This window comes from Etheostoma spectabile, chromosome 9, assembly GCF_008692095.1.
Source record: "Etheostoma spectabile isolate EspeVRDwgs_2016 chromosome 9, UIUC_Espe_1.0, whole genome shotgun sequence".
Lineage (NCBI taxonomy): Eukaryota > Metazoa > Chordata > Actinopteri > Perciformes > Percidae > Etheostoma > Etheostoma spectabile.
The window spans coordinates 35,327,639-35,349,757 of record NC_045741.1 but is presented as its reverse complement, the minus strand read 5'-3'; the positions used below and the strand labels follow the sequence as shown (position 1 = coordinate 35,349,757).

Genomic DNA, 22,119 nt, shown 5'->3' with positions numbered 1-22,119 from the left:
AGGTCAAGTAAAGTATGTGTTTTATTGCCAGCCATCAGTGGGAGGGTTCTTTAATCCTGCAAGGATTGCAGAAGGACAATGACACATTTTATAGGTGAATTGTGTTTCCCTCTAAGAATAACTGTCATTTCCAGAGTTGCCGGCCCATCTGCTTGTCATTCAGCGAAAATGACAGATGCCAACAGCTTACTAATTACATAATTGAGAGGGTACACAACAGATGCAGTCACATTTTGTGCTGGTTTGGTTTGGAGCTTTTCTCCACTTTCTAAAACAAAAGATAAGTTCTTTCATTGTGGCAGTCTTTTTGCTGTTTGAATATTGAGTTTTATTTTTATTTTTCATGATCAGAGGCAGAAGGAGATACTCATAACCCAATCACTCTTTGCTTTGTTCATTCAGTGCTTCAACCCTGCTGACACTTCACCAAGTCTAACCATTAAAGAAAGTGATTCACTTACGCTGTAACGTGCAACAGAGATCCAACTAGGGGATTGCAGATCCTTTCACCCCCAATCATTTGGATAAACACAGCACTTCTAAGAAACATTATTTGGAACTGTGAAATTGAGTTTATTGGTTAGATTCAGCGATGATCAAGCTGTGAAGGGAGGCAATTACCAAAATAAGTGTTGTTTCTTCTGTGCCTAAACCTGAGCACTTACAGCTGTAACTATCCCGGAGTGATCCTTTACCTGTAGTGCAGCTAAATGCACACTTGGTATGGACTGGTATATAAACACCCCCAATTTAACAACACCGCATCTCCACTTTTTTTTGAACAGTTGCATGAGATTTATTGGATTAAAGAGGCAGTTAGATTCAAATCCTTTTATGGGCAATTTACCCTATTAACAGAAACAGGTCCAGCTCGGTCTTTCTTTATTAACTTTAACACCCTTACAGAACATCTACTTGGAAAGCCTACCTAAGGTACTTTACATTCACGTAAGGTCAGTAATTGTCTATTTTTTTAATTTTATGTTTACGAACATACTCAGCCTTTCACAAGCCATCTTAGGATCATTTTGTTCTGTTGTCATTAATGATATGTTAATGGCATTAGTATAACACCTTTTTTAGTGCAAAACCACTGAACACAAAAGTCCGTAATGGCTTCTTATGTACAGATATCAGTAAAACATAATATTGTGCCCATAGTACAGCCCTTTGACTAAACAATCATTAATTGGAAATTACTTCAGTCCCTTGACGTTTAGTCTTAGCTTAGTTTCTTTGATACATAGGAGCATAACTCTTAGCTAAGGACAATTAATACAAAAAATGCTTTTGCAACCAAAAGGTCCATCAAGCCGCTATTTCAACACATGATTCCTTTGGCCAGGCGACACCGTCTGGCGTCCTCGTTCGATAGATTTCAGTTTATGAAATGCTTTGGTGTCAGTTGGTGATCCGAGAGTTTTCCGAGATGCACACAAAACCTCAGGGACACCTCTAATCAAACCACACAGACTGCAAACCACCTAATCCTCTGAATTCATAATGATGAGGTGCATTATGAGGCTGTGCTCCTCAGTGACTACAGATAATTTGTTGATTAAAATGACTCTACCAATGATATGGCCGTATGGAAAACAGAAAATGAGTAAAGTCATTGAAAAAGTCATGGTTTCATATGGAAATGTACCCTAACTACTAAACATAGAGTAGCTAGTCATTACATATTCTTTGCTCATTTCTCAGCTATTAAAGTTGAACTCAGACACTGTAACAAGAGCTTGAAGGGATGTCAGTGCCTTCTCAATTTTGGCAACCTCACAAAGGTGTCCATTTATGTGTAGGACTGAATTGATAATGTTATTGATCGTTGTCAAACCAACAAATGAGCTGACTCCATAATAGGCTCTATTTCCTGTCTGTTGATCTCAGAAGCCTGGATGTTCATATGTTTGTATCTCTGTTTAATGTAACTCTCCTACTGTACAGCTTGGGTATTTTACAGTACACGTGTGTTTTATTTTCTTGAGACAATGAAATAAATACTCATTATTTCCATTTAAAGAGTTTTTATTTATAGTATTACTACATGTATCCCTGATGTGTTTGTGCTACTGAGCATCGTTTGCCAACCTTTTTTGAATTGTGATGCAAGCGCTACTCGAGACCCATCGTAATATGTCTACGAGGGGTGGGAACTCCAGGCAAAAAGTGACGTTCATTTGAAAAGTTTGTAGAGAGACAATATCTTTCCTGTTGTTGCACAAAAGCCTGATGTTAAATCTAATAACCATACACTGTATTCAAATTTTTGTTGTAGCAGAAATCTATTATTTCTTAAGATTTTAATCTGGTTGCAAAGCATCATCCTGATGTCACATTAACTTTATCATCCAAATTACACTGTAGTGATGTTTCATATTAGTTTGTCTTGTTTCATATAGTATGATATCATATTGCATAACACCATACATTGCATTGCATTGTAACGGGCCTATGTTGTTTTATCTTTTGTCATCCTGTATCCCATCATATTCTACATGTAGCCCTGTATCAGATAGGAAGCAAATGAGTCTAAAAAGACAATTGTTTCCACTTTTGTAAAACTGGGCCAATAACATAAAAAGGAAGACGTGTTGTTCCCAATGTAGCTTTTAAGTAGGTTACCCTGATTTTTCTTACAGCATCTGGTTTGGCCGTAATATCTGTGATGTTTTTGAGATATAAATTACTTATTAATTCCCACAAAGCCAACACATACATTTCAGTTTGTAAAGTCAGATTTGCTGAGGAACGGCTCGAACATGAAAGACACATTTGAAAATGAACACAATGATAGCAGCTCAGAGGGCGTCTATAAAAAGACGCCTTCTCCATTTCCCAGGTCCTCCTGACTAGATTACAGCCTCCAGCAAATCTACCTCTCATGAGGAGCTTTAGGACCTGGCATGGCAACCTGCAGGTTGCCATGACAGATTAGTAAAATGGTTTCCCTTTCCTTAAATGGGATGTCTCCAAATTAGCTTGAATGACAAAAATGGTCATGTATAATAACATCATTTTCAGAACTATAATAATCTTATCATAACTTTTGGCAAGGTGCTATGCAATACCAAAACAACAAGATGAGGCATCAGCTTATAACATCTGCACACTTTATGAAACACTGTTACTATTCGGAACGACATCAGTTTTTTCTGAGCAACACTAGACGTGATCTGACCTACAAAAGGTTGTCACTCACTCAAAACATTTAAATCATGTTGGCATTCAAAATGAATATCAGCCAGTGATTCATTGCTGAGTGACTTTTCCTTTTATCAGTGCATAACTGAAGAGATCTAAGACATTGTGTCAATATGAGTAATTCTCAGTAGTAATCTCTTATGACGATTATCATCACATATTGTGTCTTAAAGAAGCAAGTTTCAAAAGTGTTCGTTCACAGATTTCTCCCAGTCAATGAACAACTTTATGGTGTATTGTAATATAGTATATACACAACACTGTGAGCACTTTACAGTAACAAATTTGTAAAACAGAAATAATACAATGATAATTGCATTGTGCTGTAAAGACAAATATCTGAGTAGAAAAAGTCCATTTGATTTAGGAACTATTGTAGAAATAAATGAAAAACAAAAATGTAAAATCTCTTAATCTCCAGCATTTTTATCTACCTCACATCTTTAGAACTATGAGCAGCATTCGTTGATTGCTTCCAGCACACAGACTAAAGTGTGATCATGATGGTGATTAGCATAGACCTGCCATCTCCTGAAGAATATAAATCTTCAAATGAATTGAAAAAACATTTTGAACACCCAGACTGAACTGGGGCATTTTAAAAATAACAGTGATTCTGCATGAAAGCAGAAAAGTTACTGTGTGGGGAAATCAGCAATTTGTTGAGAATAATGACTATCGTGTGATAACTGTGCCAAAAAGAAATTGGAAAGGAATAATTTAGTCAATTGATATGGTTAAAAACAGAGATACAAATGAGGTCAATAATGCCACTACAAACACACAGAGCTCCCTTCATATTGAATAGGACTGCATAGGACTGAATAGGACAATTGCAACATTATTATAATCTTAACTGTGTAAGTGTAAGTGTGAAATTGCCATCTCATGAACCCCCAGTGAACAGTGGCAGTGAGGTGCGCTGGGAAGAGGAGGGGTTGTTTAGGACCATGAGGAGCACAGTCAGTGTGGAGTGAGGCGAGCATGGGAGAAGAGTAGTGGAGCGTCGTCTTCTGGAGCTGCGCGCTGATCCTGGTGATGCTGCTGCTCAAGTGTTGCATGCTGAAGAGTCCCGACGCTCTGTGAGAGAGCATTCAAGGATGATAGGATGAAGGTTGGCAACGAGGGGAAATAAAGATGAAGATAAGAGTGGTAATTATGAAGAAGAGACATCACTGTAATGTTTATTTGTAGAGATCTGTAATGTTTTCTAAGAAGTGAGTTACAGGCTGAGCTGTCAGCATATAGCTACCTAATTGCACTTTGTGGTATTTAATTTTTTTTGTGTCTCACAGTAAATCCATGTCCATCAAATTAATGTATTTTACAGATTTATTTATTAATTAATTTGTGGAGATTATATGGGGGGGGGGGTGTTGGAACATGTTTGACTTCAGCAGCTATTTCTGCACCTCTCTTTAAAACATGTTGCCCTGTTGACAGCTGATGTTACATCTGCAGCCTCACATGAGGAAAGCAGCAGCTGCAATTTCTTGCGTCGCCTCTGCTTTGAAAGCTGACATTTTCATAGCAGGGATTTCTTGACAAAAGCAAATGCAGCTCTCGTCCTGAAACTGATTTTATAAATCAAGTGCTCTGACTCAATGTCATTTTTCAATGCTCTTTCTTTGAACTTAACGTCTTCCATGTGTCTCTCCAGTACCAAGGGGTTAGTGGCATCATCATCGTCACCATGGTTACCAGTTTTATGTTGGTGTACAACAGCAGCTCTGGTGACCGATCATCTTCGTCATCGCCCCACCGTTTAGATGCTGCTCTTCCATCCACAAAGACGCCAGGGAGGCCGCTGAGACTCCCAAAACCACCACTGGAGGGGTACACAGGTGTCATGGATCAGAAGGTAAACATGCACACTCTGTTATGTGAAGTGATCTGCCTCCTAATGCAATTTCGTACACAATGATGGTGTTGCAACCGGACCTTCCTTTGAAACACTTAATCATGTACCACCACCACCACAGAGACATACAGAAGGTAAATCCTTAGCTTGGTTGTGTTCCAGATGAAACATTGGTCGTGTTTGGGGTGAGGCATCTGGTTCTTTTCAGTGGTGACTGCATGGCGAGGTGAGTGGGATTTGGGGGAATAGCATTTTGGCCGGTGAGAAGTGGCTTTTAAATGTATTGGAGGGAGTACCTGGAGGCCAGCAATGTAAGTGACAAGGACAGCAGCATAATGTGACTTTGTCGTATTAAACCGAGGATAGAAACTACAGAAAAGGGAGCAGTAAAGTCACTTTAAATATCTTTGCATTGTCTGACATGTGCCTCGGACAAATTCAGCTTGACACACGGATTCAGTCCCTGCATTAGAAATAGTGGCTAACATGACAGTAGTGCCCCTACTCTCATGAATTTGAATTCACCCAATGCATTTGGACATATGCGTGACATATTTGTGTCAAGCTCTCAGCCCTTGAAAAGAACACTGATTGCTTTGGCACTCTTGCACATATGTAATACAACCTGCCCCTAATCTGTATTCTGCTGTCATCCAGGTGAAGCAGAGAGAAGAGCATATAAATGTAGGGTTATGGTATGCACTGAAAAGGTTTTTCCAAGCTTTGGGTGCTGCCCTGGTTTCAGGGAGCACTAAAAAATCCTCTTCTTTGTGTTTGACTTGTGTCCTAAGTCCTTCTCACAGCTGATTCTGATATCCAGGATTTTTTTTATTTTATTTTGGGCCATACAACGATTATTGGCAAATGTTTCACATTTCATTTTTTAATCTGATAGCCCAATGGAAGTTGTGTAGCAATTCCTGTTAATGAGGAAAAAGCTTCCAAATGAAATAGGAGTTTATTACAGGTTTCTTTCCCCCTGTGAGGCTACAATAATATCAGCTAATCTCTTAAATTGTAAAGTCAAAAGCTGCACTTGCTGCGGTAGTACTATCTCCACATTGTCACTGTGCTTTCATGATTCATAATTAATTTGCCAACCATGAAATATTTAGTGCCCGTAGCACTTAAAGCAGGATGGATTTCTACTAGAACAACTACTCAGCACCGTAATCTTTTGGTCATATAAGCACCACAGTCAGTGTTATTGCAATGCAAAGGCCTGTCATTCAGACCCAGCACAGTGTTACAGAAAGCTCATTCAGATAGATGGATCATTCAGACGACATCATGTCTGCCCTCAGTGAGAAAAGATATGCAGCGAGTCACAGCAGAGTGGAAAGTGCATTGCATTGCTCGGGCAGCACTGGGCAGGAGAGCATTTGGAGGGGGAAAAAAGTGTTATTTGAAGTTCACCTTTCAGTGATTAATGATCAATAATACAAGAGTGTGTGAGCGATGGTTTGATCCGGCTGAGGCCCCCTGGACGTCTTGATTCTAAGTTCAGGGTTCCTCTGAGGTGTTGTAGCCCTCATCAGATCCCTTTAAAGTCAATGAAAAATATTTTACAGGGGCTCTTAAGAGAAATGAGATTTTGGAGTTTTTCGCGGTGTTTGTGTGTTGGCACTACATTATTCACAGTCTTTCCTGACCATCTACCTCCTCTTGGCTGACAGCTGAATCCTGATGGATCCACACTGCGACATTTCCACACTGCTTAGTGTCACTCTGCCCCCACCTCCCATGGGGGCTTCCAGCTCTTTCTGCTGCTGTGGCTGCACTCTCCGACAGAGTCTGAGAATGACTAACCACAGCGGAATTGCTTTGGATCTGTGGAGTGGGTGGAACAGTCTGCACTGCTTCCTTCAGGGTCATCTGAGGTCTACTCTTGCTGGGAGGAATCTTTGCTTTATGACACACACATACACAGACACATACACACACAACACACACACACACACACACAAACACACATACCTAGGGATGGTTGAAAATGTGACGGGAGCTCTGCTGGACCTTGTTAATGGCCTGTATTACCTAAAGTGCATATCTTGTTTGCATAGGCTGTGATTTCACCAAGGTGGGGGACGATCTGTGGCTTCTTTGCTCATTTATGTTCCACCCAAGAGTTCGCAGAACACCCAGCGCACATTAATGACCCATCACCAACATTTGGCCTTTTCTTCAGTCCTTGTGGTGCTTAAAGATGATATGAAAAGAGCAAAGCAGTAGTGTTGAAACCCAAAAATCTATAAATCCAACTTCAAACTTATAGTGCACAACTGTGTGGGATATTTTGACATGCCAAAAGTTTCAATGTCTGTAGGTTGTTGGAAAATGTCCTTCTGTAGTATGTTTTTCCTTTTTCTTTGACAAGCTACAGTAATTAGAGCTGCAGAGTTAAATAGACTTTCAAATACACACACAGACACACACACACACACGCACACATGCACACACGCACATGGACGCACACATGCACACACACACACACACACACCACACACACACACACACCTAAATAGACAGCCGCTCCATTCTTCTGCTTTGCTCCTCTCTCTCTTTGATGTTTTGCCGATTCCAGTTAAAGAGATGTTGGCCTTTGAAGAAGTGTCAGGAGAATCCATCTACATTGGCCTATATAAGTGTTAATTACAAATCCTGTATGAGAGCCTGAACGTGGATTGTGTGCCCGTTTACGATGTACCTACTTAATATGGGCAATAACTCTCTGTGTTCTCACAGCCTTAGATTCAGTCAGTCTTGGAGAAATAGGTGTCATTAGAAAGTCAATTATGCAAAAAGAAAGTCTCCCATGAACACTGACCTCTTTCTTTGTAAACTGTGTTAGACATTAGGTATGATAATGTACAGCTTAACGGATGAGGTTTAAGGATATGCACATTATAATTACACACAAGCAGGGGAGCACTCCTGGGAAAACTATATATCTTAGCAGGTGCCATCCTCAGACTGATATAGCCCAGTTTATAGTCATGCTTAAATGAAGGTCCCAACTACACCTGTTACAGTAGTACTGTAACATGTCAAATGTCCGCTTGACATCCACTCCATTGGTCATTGCATTGCCACCTGGCATTTATGTAAAATGCTTACCATTTCCCAAAAATGTGGCCTGGTTGATCTGATCATGTTCCTGGAAATGTATTGGTGCATGCATTCACACCTGGCATCAACGTAAATAATCACCTTATTGAGATGCAGATTGCATTTTAATGCAAGCTGTATAGAGTACAACACATTCAAATATCTGTACTACTAGATGGACGAGGTGAATGGCAAGAGCTGGCAGGAAGTCCAGAATAGCATCTTCTTTCCGGTCATGGAAAGAACATCCTTTTGCATCTCCTCATCCATCCTTGCTAACAAGGCTATGCAATCTGGGGTTGTAATCTGAGATGCAGTCATCCCTTTCTCTCTGTCTGATGTCTGCATTGATTATCCCGCTTCTAATCCCCCAAATTGAAACAGAGGAAGTTTAGAATTGCGGTGTCAACCTTCAGGAGGATTTCGGTCTAATGAATTGGTCTCTGAGAAAAGAAAGCAGCTTTGATCATCAAAGCTCTGCCACACACAACAAGCATAGGCGCCAATTTATGTTTCCCTTCGTGGGTTCTCAAAGCCGCAATAAAAAAGTAGTCAAAAAATGTTTGCATTGTTGAAGGTTAGGAAATTGACAGCGGCCAACACAAACACACACGCCTATTAAGTCTTTCAACTCAGGACAGCGCCACTTCTTACAAATACAGATAGGATTGGAGATGAAAAGTTTAATTGACAAGTAACCGCTCAGCTTCGTAGAAAATGAAGAATCAATGCCACCTATCTTGAAGTGGAGCGACGTAACCAACCACACACCAGTTAGGACCAACTGCAATGCTTAATTTTAAATTAATAGCCTAGTTTGGCATGTGTAAGCTCTCAGTATTTTCACCCACGGTATCTGTGCCAATGAAAACAGGTGCCATTTTAATTTACCTCTGCTCTCAGTTAGGCCATTAGCCCAATTCTAAACACTTTAGAAAGGGTACAGTTACAGTTATTATAATGAACAATATCTAAATAAATTGTGCAATTGTAAGCAAATACAGCCGAGTCTTCATGTTTGCACACCACTGCTCACATAAGAGGTTTGATATTAAAGGATAAGGTTAAAGATATTCCATATTTTTCTTATTATTCAGTTTTCCATATTGGATTGACTTTGTGGCTTTGGTTTTTAGTTTAGATTGTTGTGTGTGTAACAATGTTGACATATTGCACCCTTAATGCAGCTGAAGGGTCCCACAACAGTTATTTTTGCATCTGTAAAATTTGAAGCAATGCATTGTGGGATTGTTAGCAGAAAGTTGCATATTGTGCTCAGGTTTCCGAGAATCCTGACATTCAATAAATAGTGCACTATATTGTAAATTACATGGGATTTGTTGACAGTAAGACAATGATTGAAAAACACCAGCCTTATCCATGGTTAACAATGACAATATGGTATTTTTGCCCTTTACTAATGACTCCTCTCTGACCTCTTAATAGCTCATCCAAATCTTCTTTTTCTGTACTCGCTACCCTTCTTAAACTGAAATGGGTGTTGACAAAGGCTGCTCTGGTGTAACATTAAAGGCTGACGGATTGGGTTTGCTCTGAAAGCAATTATGATCCTGGGTTGCCCTGGGAAGTGTATCAACAGGATCATACTGATGAGTCTGTGTGGGCGGTAATTGACTGGGACTGGAACTGGAGCCATAGCCTACTCCTAACTGTTTCGTCTTCCAATGCTCTAAAGGCCACACCCCTCTCTCTTTCTCTCTCTCTCTCTCTCTCTCTCTCTCTCTCCTCTCTTCTGTCTCTCTCAACACTCTATTGAATTTATATGCAAACGAAGTATATCAATATACACAAACATGCATGGAAAAAGCCCACCACCACGACCATAGTACAAAAAACGTCTTCCTTCTGAAACTATTTTGTTTTCAAAGAGGATGTCTTTATGAATATGAATGTGCTCTGGGCCTTAGAATGAAATCTGGAATGATAAACCTTTCCCTTACCAATTGTTATGTATCCTTCTAACATCTATATTGCAAAGATGTGTCCACTGCAGAATTGCTATGCCTACATTACAGTAGGTTGCAGAAGATGGCTTGATGTTTGGTTAATTTATTAATATTTCCCCTTTATATTCTATGACAAAAATATATAATTGTATTCTTATTTATAGAAAAGATGAGATATATGAAATAAGAGCCTAAACAGTACTGGATGCATGAAAAGTAAATAGAGAATATGTATTTATAATTGTCCAAACCAGATTAGATTACTAGATTACAATAATACAGATTGCACAATAATGCCCTGCACTTACACAAACCAAGTGCAGCAAACCTAACAATGTACTACTGTGGTACCACACCAGTTAATGTTTACAATCTATTTAAATGTATTTTCAATAAATTACCTCCCAGGCATTACATCAGAGTTAATAGCCTTGTAAAGTTAAAACAGGAGGTTTTAGCTCATCAGGTCATGCATTAATGATCAAGGTAGACATCCCTCTGTCCACGTGATAAAGTGCAGACTGAGTGCGTGGTGTGTGTGTGTGTGTGTGTGTGTGTGTGGTGTGTGTGCATGTGTTGTGGGGGAGTCATCAAGTGTTCAAGTGCTAGTTTATTCACAAGGACCTCTGTGTTAGGTCAAGGTTGATCATGAGTAAAAAAACTACTCCACACTATATATACTAACGCATTCATTTATTCATTCAACAGTCCGTGGGCTGCATATTCAACTGCCTGCCGTTTGAAATGTTCTCCGTCTGATTCTGAAAGCCCCTCTCAATGGGACACGGTATATAAGTGGCTATTTCCTAGTATCATCCAGCTGTCAGAAGCACAGGGAGATGGCACTGGAGATTCAGCATCACTGTCAAGGACACTTTTAGTATTTCACCAATGCTTTAAATAACGACATTGTCCATGCAACCTTCAACTGCCTTTTACAAGTTTAACATACTCCCAAACTTAAAAAAAAAGAGTTGTAATTTTTTAGACTGTGCTCTATCTGTTGTTGTATGTAGAAGAAACAGGTAAAGGGACAAAAGAGACTGGGACCCCCCCCGCACACACACACACCACCCAGCTAAGGCTGGGAGGGTGTTTGTGATGTGAAACGTATAATTTGCTCCAGCCAACCTGTTATGGAGGGAGGAGGTCTGCATGCAGGGAGTGCAAACCCACTCCAACAATGTTTTGTTTTGGGCATTGTGTTGGGGATTGTTAATATCTGTTTCTCGTGTGTGTGTGTGTGTGTGTGTGTGTGTGTGTGTGTGTGTGTAGATGGGTTCACAACTGGTTTTGGGTCTTGACGCTTTTCAGACAGTTGCAGACTCTTGCCAAAGAAATGAGATTGCACTGTGAGTCAGAATTACATATCTGTGTCGACATCAAACTCCCCACAGAGATTTAAGGACATCCACAGACAGATAACACCTATACACACATAGATGCATCACACATACACACACCCTAGGCAATCATCCATTGTATGGGGTCACTGATAGTGGGAGAGTATTATAAATGTAGCGGTGGGAGCAGCACAGCCTGGGGCACTTGTAATATCAACTGTATGCACGCACCCACACATACACGCACACATTCACACACACACACACACACACACACACACCACACACACACACACACACACACACACACACTTGCACACCTCAGAACCTGATGGAGTGTGAAGCTCAGAGCACAGTTCAGAATGCCAATGTAGCTCTCTATTAAGGTGGAGAATAATTCATGTGAAGAGTCTGTGGGTCTTTGCTGTCGGATCACTCTATCCAATCTCGCCTTTTTCAAATTTAAAAAACCTAGTTGGACACAAGACACAAATATGTCCTGGTCAATATAATGCAAAACAACACAAAGACCCTGCAATACATACTACCTTGACAAAGCTTATGTGTTTGTGCATTCCTTGTTTTATCAAGGAGGACATTGCTCTGAGGTCGTGTTCGACTGAATAAATATACCGCCCTATGTGAATTTATGGTGTTCTTACAATTTCAAAGTACTGCACAGAACAGCCTCTGCTCCACTGTCAACCGGCAGTGCATTTGAATAATAGGATACATGACAGAAAAGCCCATTACCAGTAGCTGCTTGACACTGTGTGCCAGTTACACTTTCCTCAGGTCCTGTGTGGCTGCTGCAGATGACAGCATGATTATGGTTTTAAAAAGCAGGATATGAACTTTAAGTTGGGTTTTCTGTGTGTGTGTGTGTGTGTGTGTGTGTGTGTGTGTGTGTGTGTGTGTGTGTGTGTGTGTAATGATAACTACAGTACGTAATGTAACTGTAGATCTAAAAAGCCTGAAATTAAATTCCAGTTACATTATCCGAGATGCTTTATATCCAGCTTGCTTGTCCACATGTGCTGTTGTACAGAGTGTGCTGAACTAGGGCTGTGCAAATATTTAAATTTTTAATCGCAATTTTGAATTTGGCACCAAACGATCTAAAAACTTGAGAATAACAATTATTTTGCGCATTACAAATAAAATCTTGTTTTGTGCTGTGTTCTGAATGAATACAAAAGTTCTAATGGTAAAAGTATTAAGGGAAATCTCACAGTTCAAAGGGATTTCCCCGTTGAGTTGATTAACTGTTTCTCTGTTTTTTTTAATTCAACAATTGCATCATCAATGATTAATGATTAATGATTAATTGTGTTAAATAATTGCGATTTCAATGTTCACCATTATAATTGTGATCGTGATTTTTCCCATAATTGAGCAGCACTATGCTGAACTCTGTTCTGGGGTCGTTGTTTTTTTCTTCCTTTGCAAGTAGACTTGATCTTAATGGATACCGGGTGCAGATTTATCCCTTCTGTCTGTGCTACTTTATCTTTTTGCTTCCAGCAATGCTAGCGGGTGGCTCTACACATGGCAATGTCAGTCTTTCAGAGTTTGGTGATCTGCTGACTTTTCCTTTAGCACAACTATGAGGCTGACATTTGAGTGAAATGTCTCAGCTTATCTCAGTCTTTTATGGAGTTTTCATGTTCCCCTTGGGATGAATTATAACTCCCTCAACTTTTCTTTAAGTGCTAGCAGGTCAAATATTTCATTTGTCCAATAGGGTTTAGTTTATGGGTAAATACTTGCCAAATCAAACACTGTACCTGCTAAACATCAGTCTATTAGCTTTGTCATTGAGCATGTTAGCATGTGGTCTTGTCGTAGTCTTGTTCAGACACGCTGAACTTTTTATTTCCTCCGAGAATAGTTACATGCTGTAAACTTTTGAAGTTTATTAGAAGCAGAACAACAGAACTGATCTGTAGAGCAGGGAGCTTCAACTAGGGGGTCCTTGGAGTGGAGGGCCTCCAAATTGTTGTTTTGAACGTTTTTTTCAAAGATGGAAAAAGCCTTAACACAAATCCAACATATTATTAGCAAATGTAAATCCCCACTGCTTACTGGCCCATAGGCTATGTAGTCACTAAGGCCATCCACAGATACAGTTCGTCCCGAGGATTCACTGTGCCACATGTATGCTTAATATTAAAAGATGATTTATAAAATCATGCCAGCAATTAGTAGGATATTTTAATAGCTTAGTATTCTATGCAAAAAGGTATATATAAAGGCCCTAAATGTTGTTGTAGGCCCAGTTAATAATGCAACTTCATTATATATAATATATCTAGCAGGGGGTCCTTGCTCCGTCTCTCTTTCATTTGAGGGGTCCTTGGCTTCTGTAGAGAAGTATAACTGCTTAATACAACTACTATGAATTGAAAATGATCTTCAATGTTCTCTAAATGAAATTATAATTATTTCTGACCTTTAACCTTTGGCCTCCACAGCCTAGGCCCAGTTAATAATGCAACTTCATTTTATACAGTATATCTAGCAGGGGGTCCTTGCTCCGTCTCTCTTTCATTTGAGGGGTCCTTGGCTTCTGTAGAGAAGTATAACTGCTTAATACGACTGCTATGAATTGAAAATGATCTTCAATGTTCTCTAAATTAAATCATAATTATTTCTGACCTTTAACCTTTGGCCTCCACAGCCTATGAAGATGCACTGCAGGACTTGTGCTCTGGTGACCAGCTCTGGCCAGCTAACTGGGAGCAAGAGAGGTGAAGAAATCGACCGCTCTGAGTGCGTAATCCGAATGAATGACGCTCCGAGCATAAACTACCAGCAAGACGTTGGTCAACGCACAAACCTGCGTGTTGTAGCTCACTCCAGCCTGCAGAGGGTGCTGCGGAGCCGACAGGAGCTGCTCAATGCGAGCCAAGACACAGTGTTCATCTTCTGGGGACCCAGCAGCTGCATGAGACGGGATGGAAAAGGCCACGTTTACAACAACCTCAGGCTGTTGAACCAGCTTTTGCCTAAACTTAAAGTCTACGTCATTTCTCGAATCAAAATGCTGAAGTTTGATGAACTGTTTAAAAAGGAAACAGGGATTGATAGGTAAGCGTCCTGTCTCTGTGAGGTTGGTTTTCCAGACCTTGTGTGTGTGTGTGTGTGTGTGATAAGAAAAAACAACTTGAGCCATTTGAAATGAAATTTGCAGCAAAATATAGCAAAACAATAAGTCAGAAAGTTGGTCTAAACACTCATTCAGCAATTTCAATGGGTTTTAGATTAAAACTGGTATCTCTGAAAGGATTTTAAGGGATTTAAATCATGCCAAAGTCATAGTTGACCCCAAAATGCCAGGAGATTATTACAAAGTATTTTCTAATGTAGTGGTATAGCGTTAGGAATGAAACTTTTCTTCAACGATATTTTAGGTACCTCCCCTGTCATTACAATCCGAAAACAATATGGGGAGCAGAAATCCATATCTTTGAGTGAGAACTGACACATTGTGACAAATGAAAACCCTCAAATAAGAACACAGATAAATTACACATGACAAACACAAATGTGTCGTATCTGAACTTGATGTTAATTGGCAGTGGCTGGATGTTGCACTCTAACATACTCTGCCTGCCCTCATCCTGCTGCTCTGCTTGGCAGCTTCAGGATCTTTGTGCAAGGAAGTTCCACAGCTACCAAACGGTTCTTGCTATTTTTTTCTGACAGTATTTAGCTTCGTTATACCCTCACAAACATGAAAATCTCACTTAATGAGGTTTTTTTTAACATTATTTTTGAGTTCCCACAGCCTGCATGGGGTCCCCCAGTGACTAGAAATGGCATATGTCATGAGAGGCAAGGTTACTTCCACTTTCTCTGCTTTGTCCACCCAGAGAATTTGACCCACCCATGAGAGAGAGACATCATGGCTTTCAAAAGAGCAAAGTGGCAGTTGGTGGTGTGGGACTGGGTCTAGTCTGTAATTCTGCAACAAGGCTGAATTTTGGGAAAGAGTCTTCAGATATGGTATTAGGGGACCACTAAGGTCTATATAAAAGCATCCAAATAACACCATGTCGTGGGACCTTTAAAGGTGCCCTGTCACACATTTCACTACTTTGTTGTAATGTCTGACGTTCTACCATGGACTGTAAAATATTTTGTTGAAAAAAAATGCCTTGGTTACCTTGTTTTAAGTCATTCTAGCATGGTAAGCAATAGAAAGCCTGCAGGAAGACTCCTCTCGATTTGTGCCAGTTCTCATTAATATTCAACAAGCTAAGCTGCTTGACTCTGATTGGCTAACAGTTAGCCAATGAGAGCCTGGCTATCAGCACCCTTTACCCAGTGCAACTGGGCGAGCTCATGAATAGTAATGAGCTCAGGCAACATGACATCTGACCTGCTTTAGTAATTGGCCTGATTTCTCTGCTTATTTCTTTTTAGTGGCTAGAGCTGACAGAGGAGGTAACAGTTCATTTTTACATACACCACATAACACAAACACGTATGGACCTAACATATTTCAAAAAATGCAACTAAAAACGTTTTTGTGTAGCAAGGCACCTTTAAACATGTACCTAAATGTCAAACAGCACCCCGTTCTGCCGTAATCTTAACTAAGAGAAGCACTATGTGTATGTACATTTATAAAAGGAATTCATGTTTAGTTTGGATCAAACAGAACAAATGTTATCAACATAAATTAAATGAAGTTAGCATACCAATCAAGATTTTGATATAGTGAGATCACCCTACATTTTTGTCTTGCTGTTGCAAACTGAAGTTTCCCCACTGTGGGACAAATAAAGGTTTTCTTGGCTTATCTTATCTTAAATATGCACAATTTTAATACTAAATATGAAACAGATGCAAGTTTCACATGATAGTCACATGTCTCCTCTCATATTAGCGGTATGTGGCGCAGGTGTTTGTACTGCAGAAAAATGGCTGACGGAATATGAGCAGAGCTAATAGATAAAGACATTTTGAACTCATTTGCATGTGAACAGTAAACCAACAGGAAGATAAGAAGAAAATTGCATTTGAATGGAGAATCCAATCAATTCTGCCTTCATGCAAGCATTGTCAGTGTCAGAGTAAATGTCTTGCTCATTGATAGTTCCTTTATTGTTGTGCACAAGGCACAAAAAACAATCTGTCTTTTTGCTTCATCTGTGTTTATCTCTGGAGAGATGACTGATCAGATAAAATCTAGAATTATTCACATCACACTTTTATCCCATCTCATTTGATCAGTTAGTCTTTTGGAAGGAGTCAGTACTCACTATATGAGTGTGAATTTACTAAATATGACTATTTTCTCTCGACTTCCAGGAAGAGTTCCAACTCCTGGCTGAGTACTGGCTGGTTCACCATGGCCATAGCTGTGGAGCTGTGTGACAAGATCAACGTGTATGGCATGGTACCACCTGATTTCTGCAGGTAGACTATTTTTTATCAAGAAATGTTGCTTTTCTTTTATCTTTGTGTTTGGTCTCCACCAACAAGAGAAATGTCTGGCTCTTTAGCTGCTCCACTATGTCCTCCAGCTAGTCTCTAACAGTGTCTGTCTGCCATTTGGTGCTGGGCGGGTATAGTGTACAGTGTGTTTATCAGAGCTTTTTTGCTGAAAACAGCTGCTAACTATGAAAACAATGCTGATCAGAGCAGTGAGACACTGAAGTTGAGGCCAAAAAACAAACAAAACAAAGAGCTGAAAGACAATACAAAGCTCCCAAAAGCGGAAAGAAAATGCAGAGTCGTGTGATTAATCTCTGTGGGTTCATCACCACCACAAACACCTTTCACCTACACAAAGACATTAAGATTAATTGGTCATTTAAAAATGGTGATTAATGCAGCTTTAACTTTCTTATTCCAAAAGGGAAATTTGTCTTGTATCCAGGTGAAACATAAAATACAAAAGAAAAAACATCCAGCCATTATCATCCAAAACATATGAGCAGATCACTGTACCCAAATCAATGTTGTGTTGTCTCATTGGTGCCTTCATGTGTTTAGTGTTAATGTTCCAAGGAAAAGTGATGCGACTAAATGTTCAGAGTTCACAAGTTGAGAGGTATCTTAATACTTTTTAAGATGTTGGAGCCTATGAAGCTTCTTTTTATCATTATTTTATTATCAATTCTGTTTAACATTAAAACACAGAAATCACAAAACCACTAACCACCTTTGAAAAAGAAACAAGGCAATGTCCATTTCTTTGTTAGTAGCGTAGCAACAGTATTCAAATGACCACCTCAACACCAAGAATACTGTGATCTTGACTTTTCTGGTCAAAATCCATTTAATTTAAAGGCATATGATATAACATATAACTTAATTTCATACACTATTTTTAACAAATAGCAAAAAACAAGACATTTCCCACATTTTATTTCAAAATTCCGTTACTAATTTAGGTAAGAACATACGTCAGAAAAACAAAGAAGTAACCAGATGCAAATAGTAGTAGGCAAAATAATCATGACCAAATAATGATAAAATCATACTGTAACAGATTATATACATATATACAGTATATATACTGTATATACATAAACTTTGGACTACATCCTGTTTCATTTGTTCAATTATAGATCCAAGACACCATCAAAATTCCTTATCCTCAGGACTTTGTCACTTCCTGTTTGAGCAAGTGGGCAAATGTACATTAGGCAGATTTGACGCTCTCTTTTGTTGCAGCTCCACTCTGGGGTTTAGTGTGTGCTGACAGCATGGGTGTGTTTCTTCATAAAAACCTTGTCTAGTAGCATACATCTGTAATGATGTCTACACAATGTAATGAACATCTAATGTTTAGTCCCTGCAGTGACAACTTCAAGAGTCTTTTATTGCCTACAACGCTTGTTAATGACTGGTGATTTCAGCACCAGTGGAAATTCTACATTTTCACAAACAAAATAACACATTTTATTGAAGATGTTGCAAAGTACAGCTGTTTAATATGGCTTCATGTTTACTGGAAATAGCAGAATAATTTAGCTAATGTTGCTCTCACATGAATATACGAGACACATTCACAGAGAAATGCAGTCTTTTACTGGGTGCGGCGTGACCGTGAATATCAGAGGAATAAGATGGGGAATAATGAGCACAGCCCAGATTGTTCTGATCTTTCTGTTTTTCTTTGTTCCTTTTTTCATTTCTCCCCCACTGTGACTCTCTTCCTCTCTCCTCTCCCCCACCCTTATGTCAAAATTATCACCATTTTCCACAACTCCCTCACACTTTGATTTTCATGCCTTTTCACGCTTCACACCTCTCTCTTCTGCTCTGCTTGACTTTCCCATGTAGAGCTTCCTCTCATCCCTCTCTGCCTTATCATTACTATGAGCCCTCGGGGCCCGACGAGTGCTCCATGTATCTCTCCCACGAGAGGAGCCAACGAGGAAGCCACCACCGCTTCATCACGGAGAAGGCAGTGTTTGCAAACTGGGCTCGAACCCTCAACATCCATTTTCACCAGCCAGACTGGAAGCCAGCTACTCTCACTACCAGCATGAATAGCTCATACACTCCAGTTCCAGCTGGATCCTGAGGTTCTCTGAAGAGACGGCCCCCAGAAGTGTGGAATATGTGAAGGGTTGTGGAGGGTTTCCAGCGTGCTCCCTCTTTCTGGACAATATGAATGTATTAGACAGCAGTAGGACAGAACGGAACAGGCAACTGTTGTGGCTGAGCAGCTTGGCAGAATATTATTGCGTAAGAAAGAAGCCCCAACAATGTTTTGGAAGTGTAACTGTAAAAGGAGGAATTTAATTCTGAAATCAAAGCCATGGAGGCTGGCTCAAGTGTTAGTTTTTTTAAACTCTGTGTAGAGCTGCTTTAACAACACTCGAGCTGTCTGAGAGGAGACAAACAATGAGGCAGAACACCACTGCAATAACCGCAGTATGACTGATTCATTTCCATAAACTCAATACAGATTCAGTGAGGACACTGAGGTCATGTCCTCACTATTCTAGATATTTGGCAGTTTTAATGAACCTGACAAGGAGTTTATAACTTTACAATCACACACATTAAACAGTATTTTTTTTTCCAAATCTGACTGTGATGTTTTTTGTCCCTTTGTTTAAAATCTTCAACAATTGTGACCCTTTTCAACAATACAATATTCATAATGCAAACAGCAAGGACAACACAGACAAAGAAAAGGGTGACAGTTGAAATATTTGGGTTTATAGTAAGTAGTAGTAGTATAGTTAATAGTAACATACAACCTATTCATACTTCTACTGTATATGTCAATGACAGAACAAAGCCATCACGTTACACCAAATATTGCCAAAAATGGATTTTGGGGTCTATTGTAATAGTATTTCAATTATCAATAATGTATTAATATTTTTTGTCTTTTGTCTATTAAATGTCAGAAAATGCCCTTTACAAATTGTTAGTTCTATGTGAGGTTTTCACATGTCTTGTTTTGATCTGACAGTGAAAATCAAAGATTTATAAACAGTATATACACATGATGCTTTTATATAAACCCCAGTGGTCCCCTGATACCATATCTGAAGTCTCTTACCCAAAATTCAGCTTTGGTGCAGAATTCCAGCCACGACAGCCAGTCCCACAATGAGCTTTCCTTAGTATGTGTCATTTCTGAGTCTGTAGCTTTTGAGGAGGAGAGAGGGGGGGTTAAGTGGAGGCTTGGGGTGTGTCCTTGACCAACTCCAACTTTGCTAGTTTGAAAGCCATGATGTCCCTCTCTCATGGGCGGGCCTAATTCTCTAGGCGGGCAAAACAGAGTAAGGGGAAGTAACCTTGCCCCTTCTGACCTCATAAGGAGCAAGATTCCAGACTAGAGCATCTGAGCTTTCATTTTCTCAAAGGCAGAGCAGGATACCCAGGGCTCTGTTTACATCTATCGCCATTTCTACCCACTAGTGGGCCTTAAGCAGGCTGGGGAAACTCATAATAATGTTAGAAAACCAAGTGACATTATCATGCCATGGGACCTTTAATAAATTGCAGAAACAATTACAGTGATTTTTCTCAATTTTTTCAATTGATTTTCTGTCTATCAACCAGTCAATAATCGATTACTTGTTTAGTTTTGTTACAAATATATCAAAACACAAGTATGAACGTGCAGCAACGATTTAAAGAGATGCATGACCAGAATATATGGTCCACTGTTTCTCATGACTGCTGACATGTAGGTCAGCTGGCATCAGCGTTGGAATTGACAAACCTGTAAAATAAAGAAACTATCACATTCATAGACTTTAAACAGCATTGATATCATTACCATAGATACCATAGAATACAATTAAAAAATAAAATGTCAAAAATAGTCCTGGTGACAGCACAAGTGTATCTGGGAAAATGTGGCAAAACAACATTAAATCCTTGAATAATTAGGCAAGTGATTAAAATCAGTGAGGTTCAAATCAGACACAGATTTGGCATCAACAAAACCAACATGTATGTGTACAGTATGTACATGTACACGTAACGTAATGCATCTTTACACAACAACTAGACATTTTGTTCACAGAAACAAGATATTTGACACACATGGGACAAGAGAAGTAATTTGATCTCATTTCATTTTACATACAAAAATCGTGTGTAGATGTGATCCTCCTGAATCATATCTACTCAATCTAGAAATAAAGAGGCATGTTAATAAAACAATTTTTTGGTTTTCTTGCCCTGCAACAGATGGGCCCTCAGAAATGACCCGGCAGCATGTGTCTGATACTCAAGGGCATGATTTGTTCTGTTATGAAAGCCAAATGTCAGAACAAGCCCTCAAAGGCTTTTCCACTGTAATACTGATACATGTGATTTCATCAAAGTGTCCTGCAGCCTCTTCAGTCTTGACCCACAGGCTTCTATCTCAGCCTCTCCAGCACACAGAGGAGAGCTGCTTGTTAGCAAGGGATTATACTGTTACATCCAACCGGATCTCCAGGGTGAGGGGAGCAGCAAGACCATTGCAGAATTCAAGATGTCTAGGGTCTTCGAAAAAAGACATTGACTGCTGCCTGTTCCTGCACTCAGGTGGAATCTTAATGTTGTAATGCTCTCAGGTGCTCTGACAAAAGCCCTTGCGGTGCTGAGTGCACTAGCTGCTTCTAAGATATATGTGCTTTGTGCTCTGCACACCAATTACTGGCCCCTCAGGTAGAAAGGTTGGATTTTAAAGGCTTCAAAGGACAAGCTGGTTGCAAATAAGCGTGATTTCGCTGTCTTAAACGCACGCTCAAGGCGACATCATGATTTTCATTGACCTTGCAGACCTGAGCAGACAAACAATGAGACGGAGGTGCTTAGAGCCAGATGAATGTCACAGACATTTTAAAGAAGTCAGCCTACTGTCTCACCTCTTCATGCTAAGCTAAGCTAACCAGCGGCTGGCTTTAGCCAATTCTTTACTTTCCAAATATGACAGTGGCTTCATTTTTCTCATCTATCTCTAAGACACAGACATGTTTCTCAAAATGTCGGACCGTTCCTTTAAGCTTCAGCCCCTTGATACAAAACTGTGTGATATGTTAGAAAATATCTGACTAACAAAGATGGGATGATTCATAAAATCCACATTTTCAATTGATACCAAATAGTGTTTTTTAATGATTTAATGTTTTTTTCTTAAACATCTTTCATTCTTAAA

General features: G+C 39.6%; 1 protein-coding gene across 1 annotated transcript; it reads left to right on the top strand.

The window, feature by feature from the left end:
* Positions 1–4,125: 4,125 nt before the first annotated feature.
* On the top strand, positions 4,126–20,462 carry st6galnac5b (ST6 (alpha-N-acetyl-neuraminyl-2,3-beta-galactosyl-1,3)-N-acetylgalactosaminide alpha-2,6-sialyltransferase 5b). The gene is made up of 5 exons (XM_032526371.1): positions 4,126–4,356; positions 4,865–5,065; positions 14,164–14,573; positions 16,803–16,910; positions 18,786–20,462. The coding sequence occupies exons 1-5, from the start codon at positions 4,342–4,344 to the stop codon at positions 19,027–19,029; spliced, it is 978 nt and encodes a 325-aa protein (XP_032382262.1). The 5' UTR covers positions 4,126–4,341; the 3' UTR covers positions 19,030–20,462.
* Positions 20,463–22,119: the final 1,657 nt, after the last annotated feature.

Excerpts from the sequence above, each read along its gene's own strand:
- st6galnac5b (XM_032526371.1), top strand. Across the intron at positions 14,574-16,802 it reads AAGGAAACAGGGATTGATAG|GAAGAGTTCCAACTCCTGGC; the intron begins GTAAGCGTCCTG and ends CTCGACTTCCAG. Across the intron at positions 16,911-18,785 it reads GTACCACCTGATTTCTGCAG|AGCTTCCTCTCATCCCTCTC; the intron begins GTAGACTATTTT and ends TTTCCCATGTAG.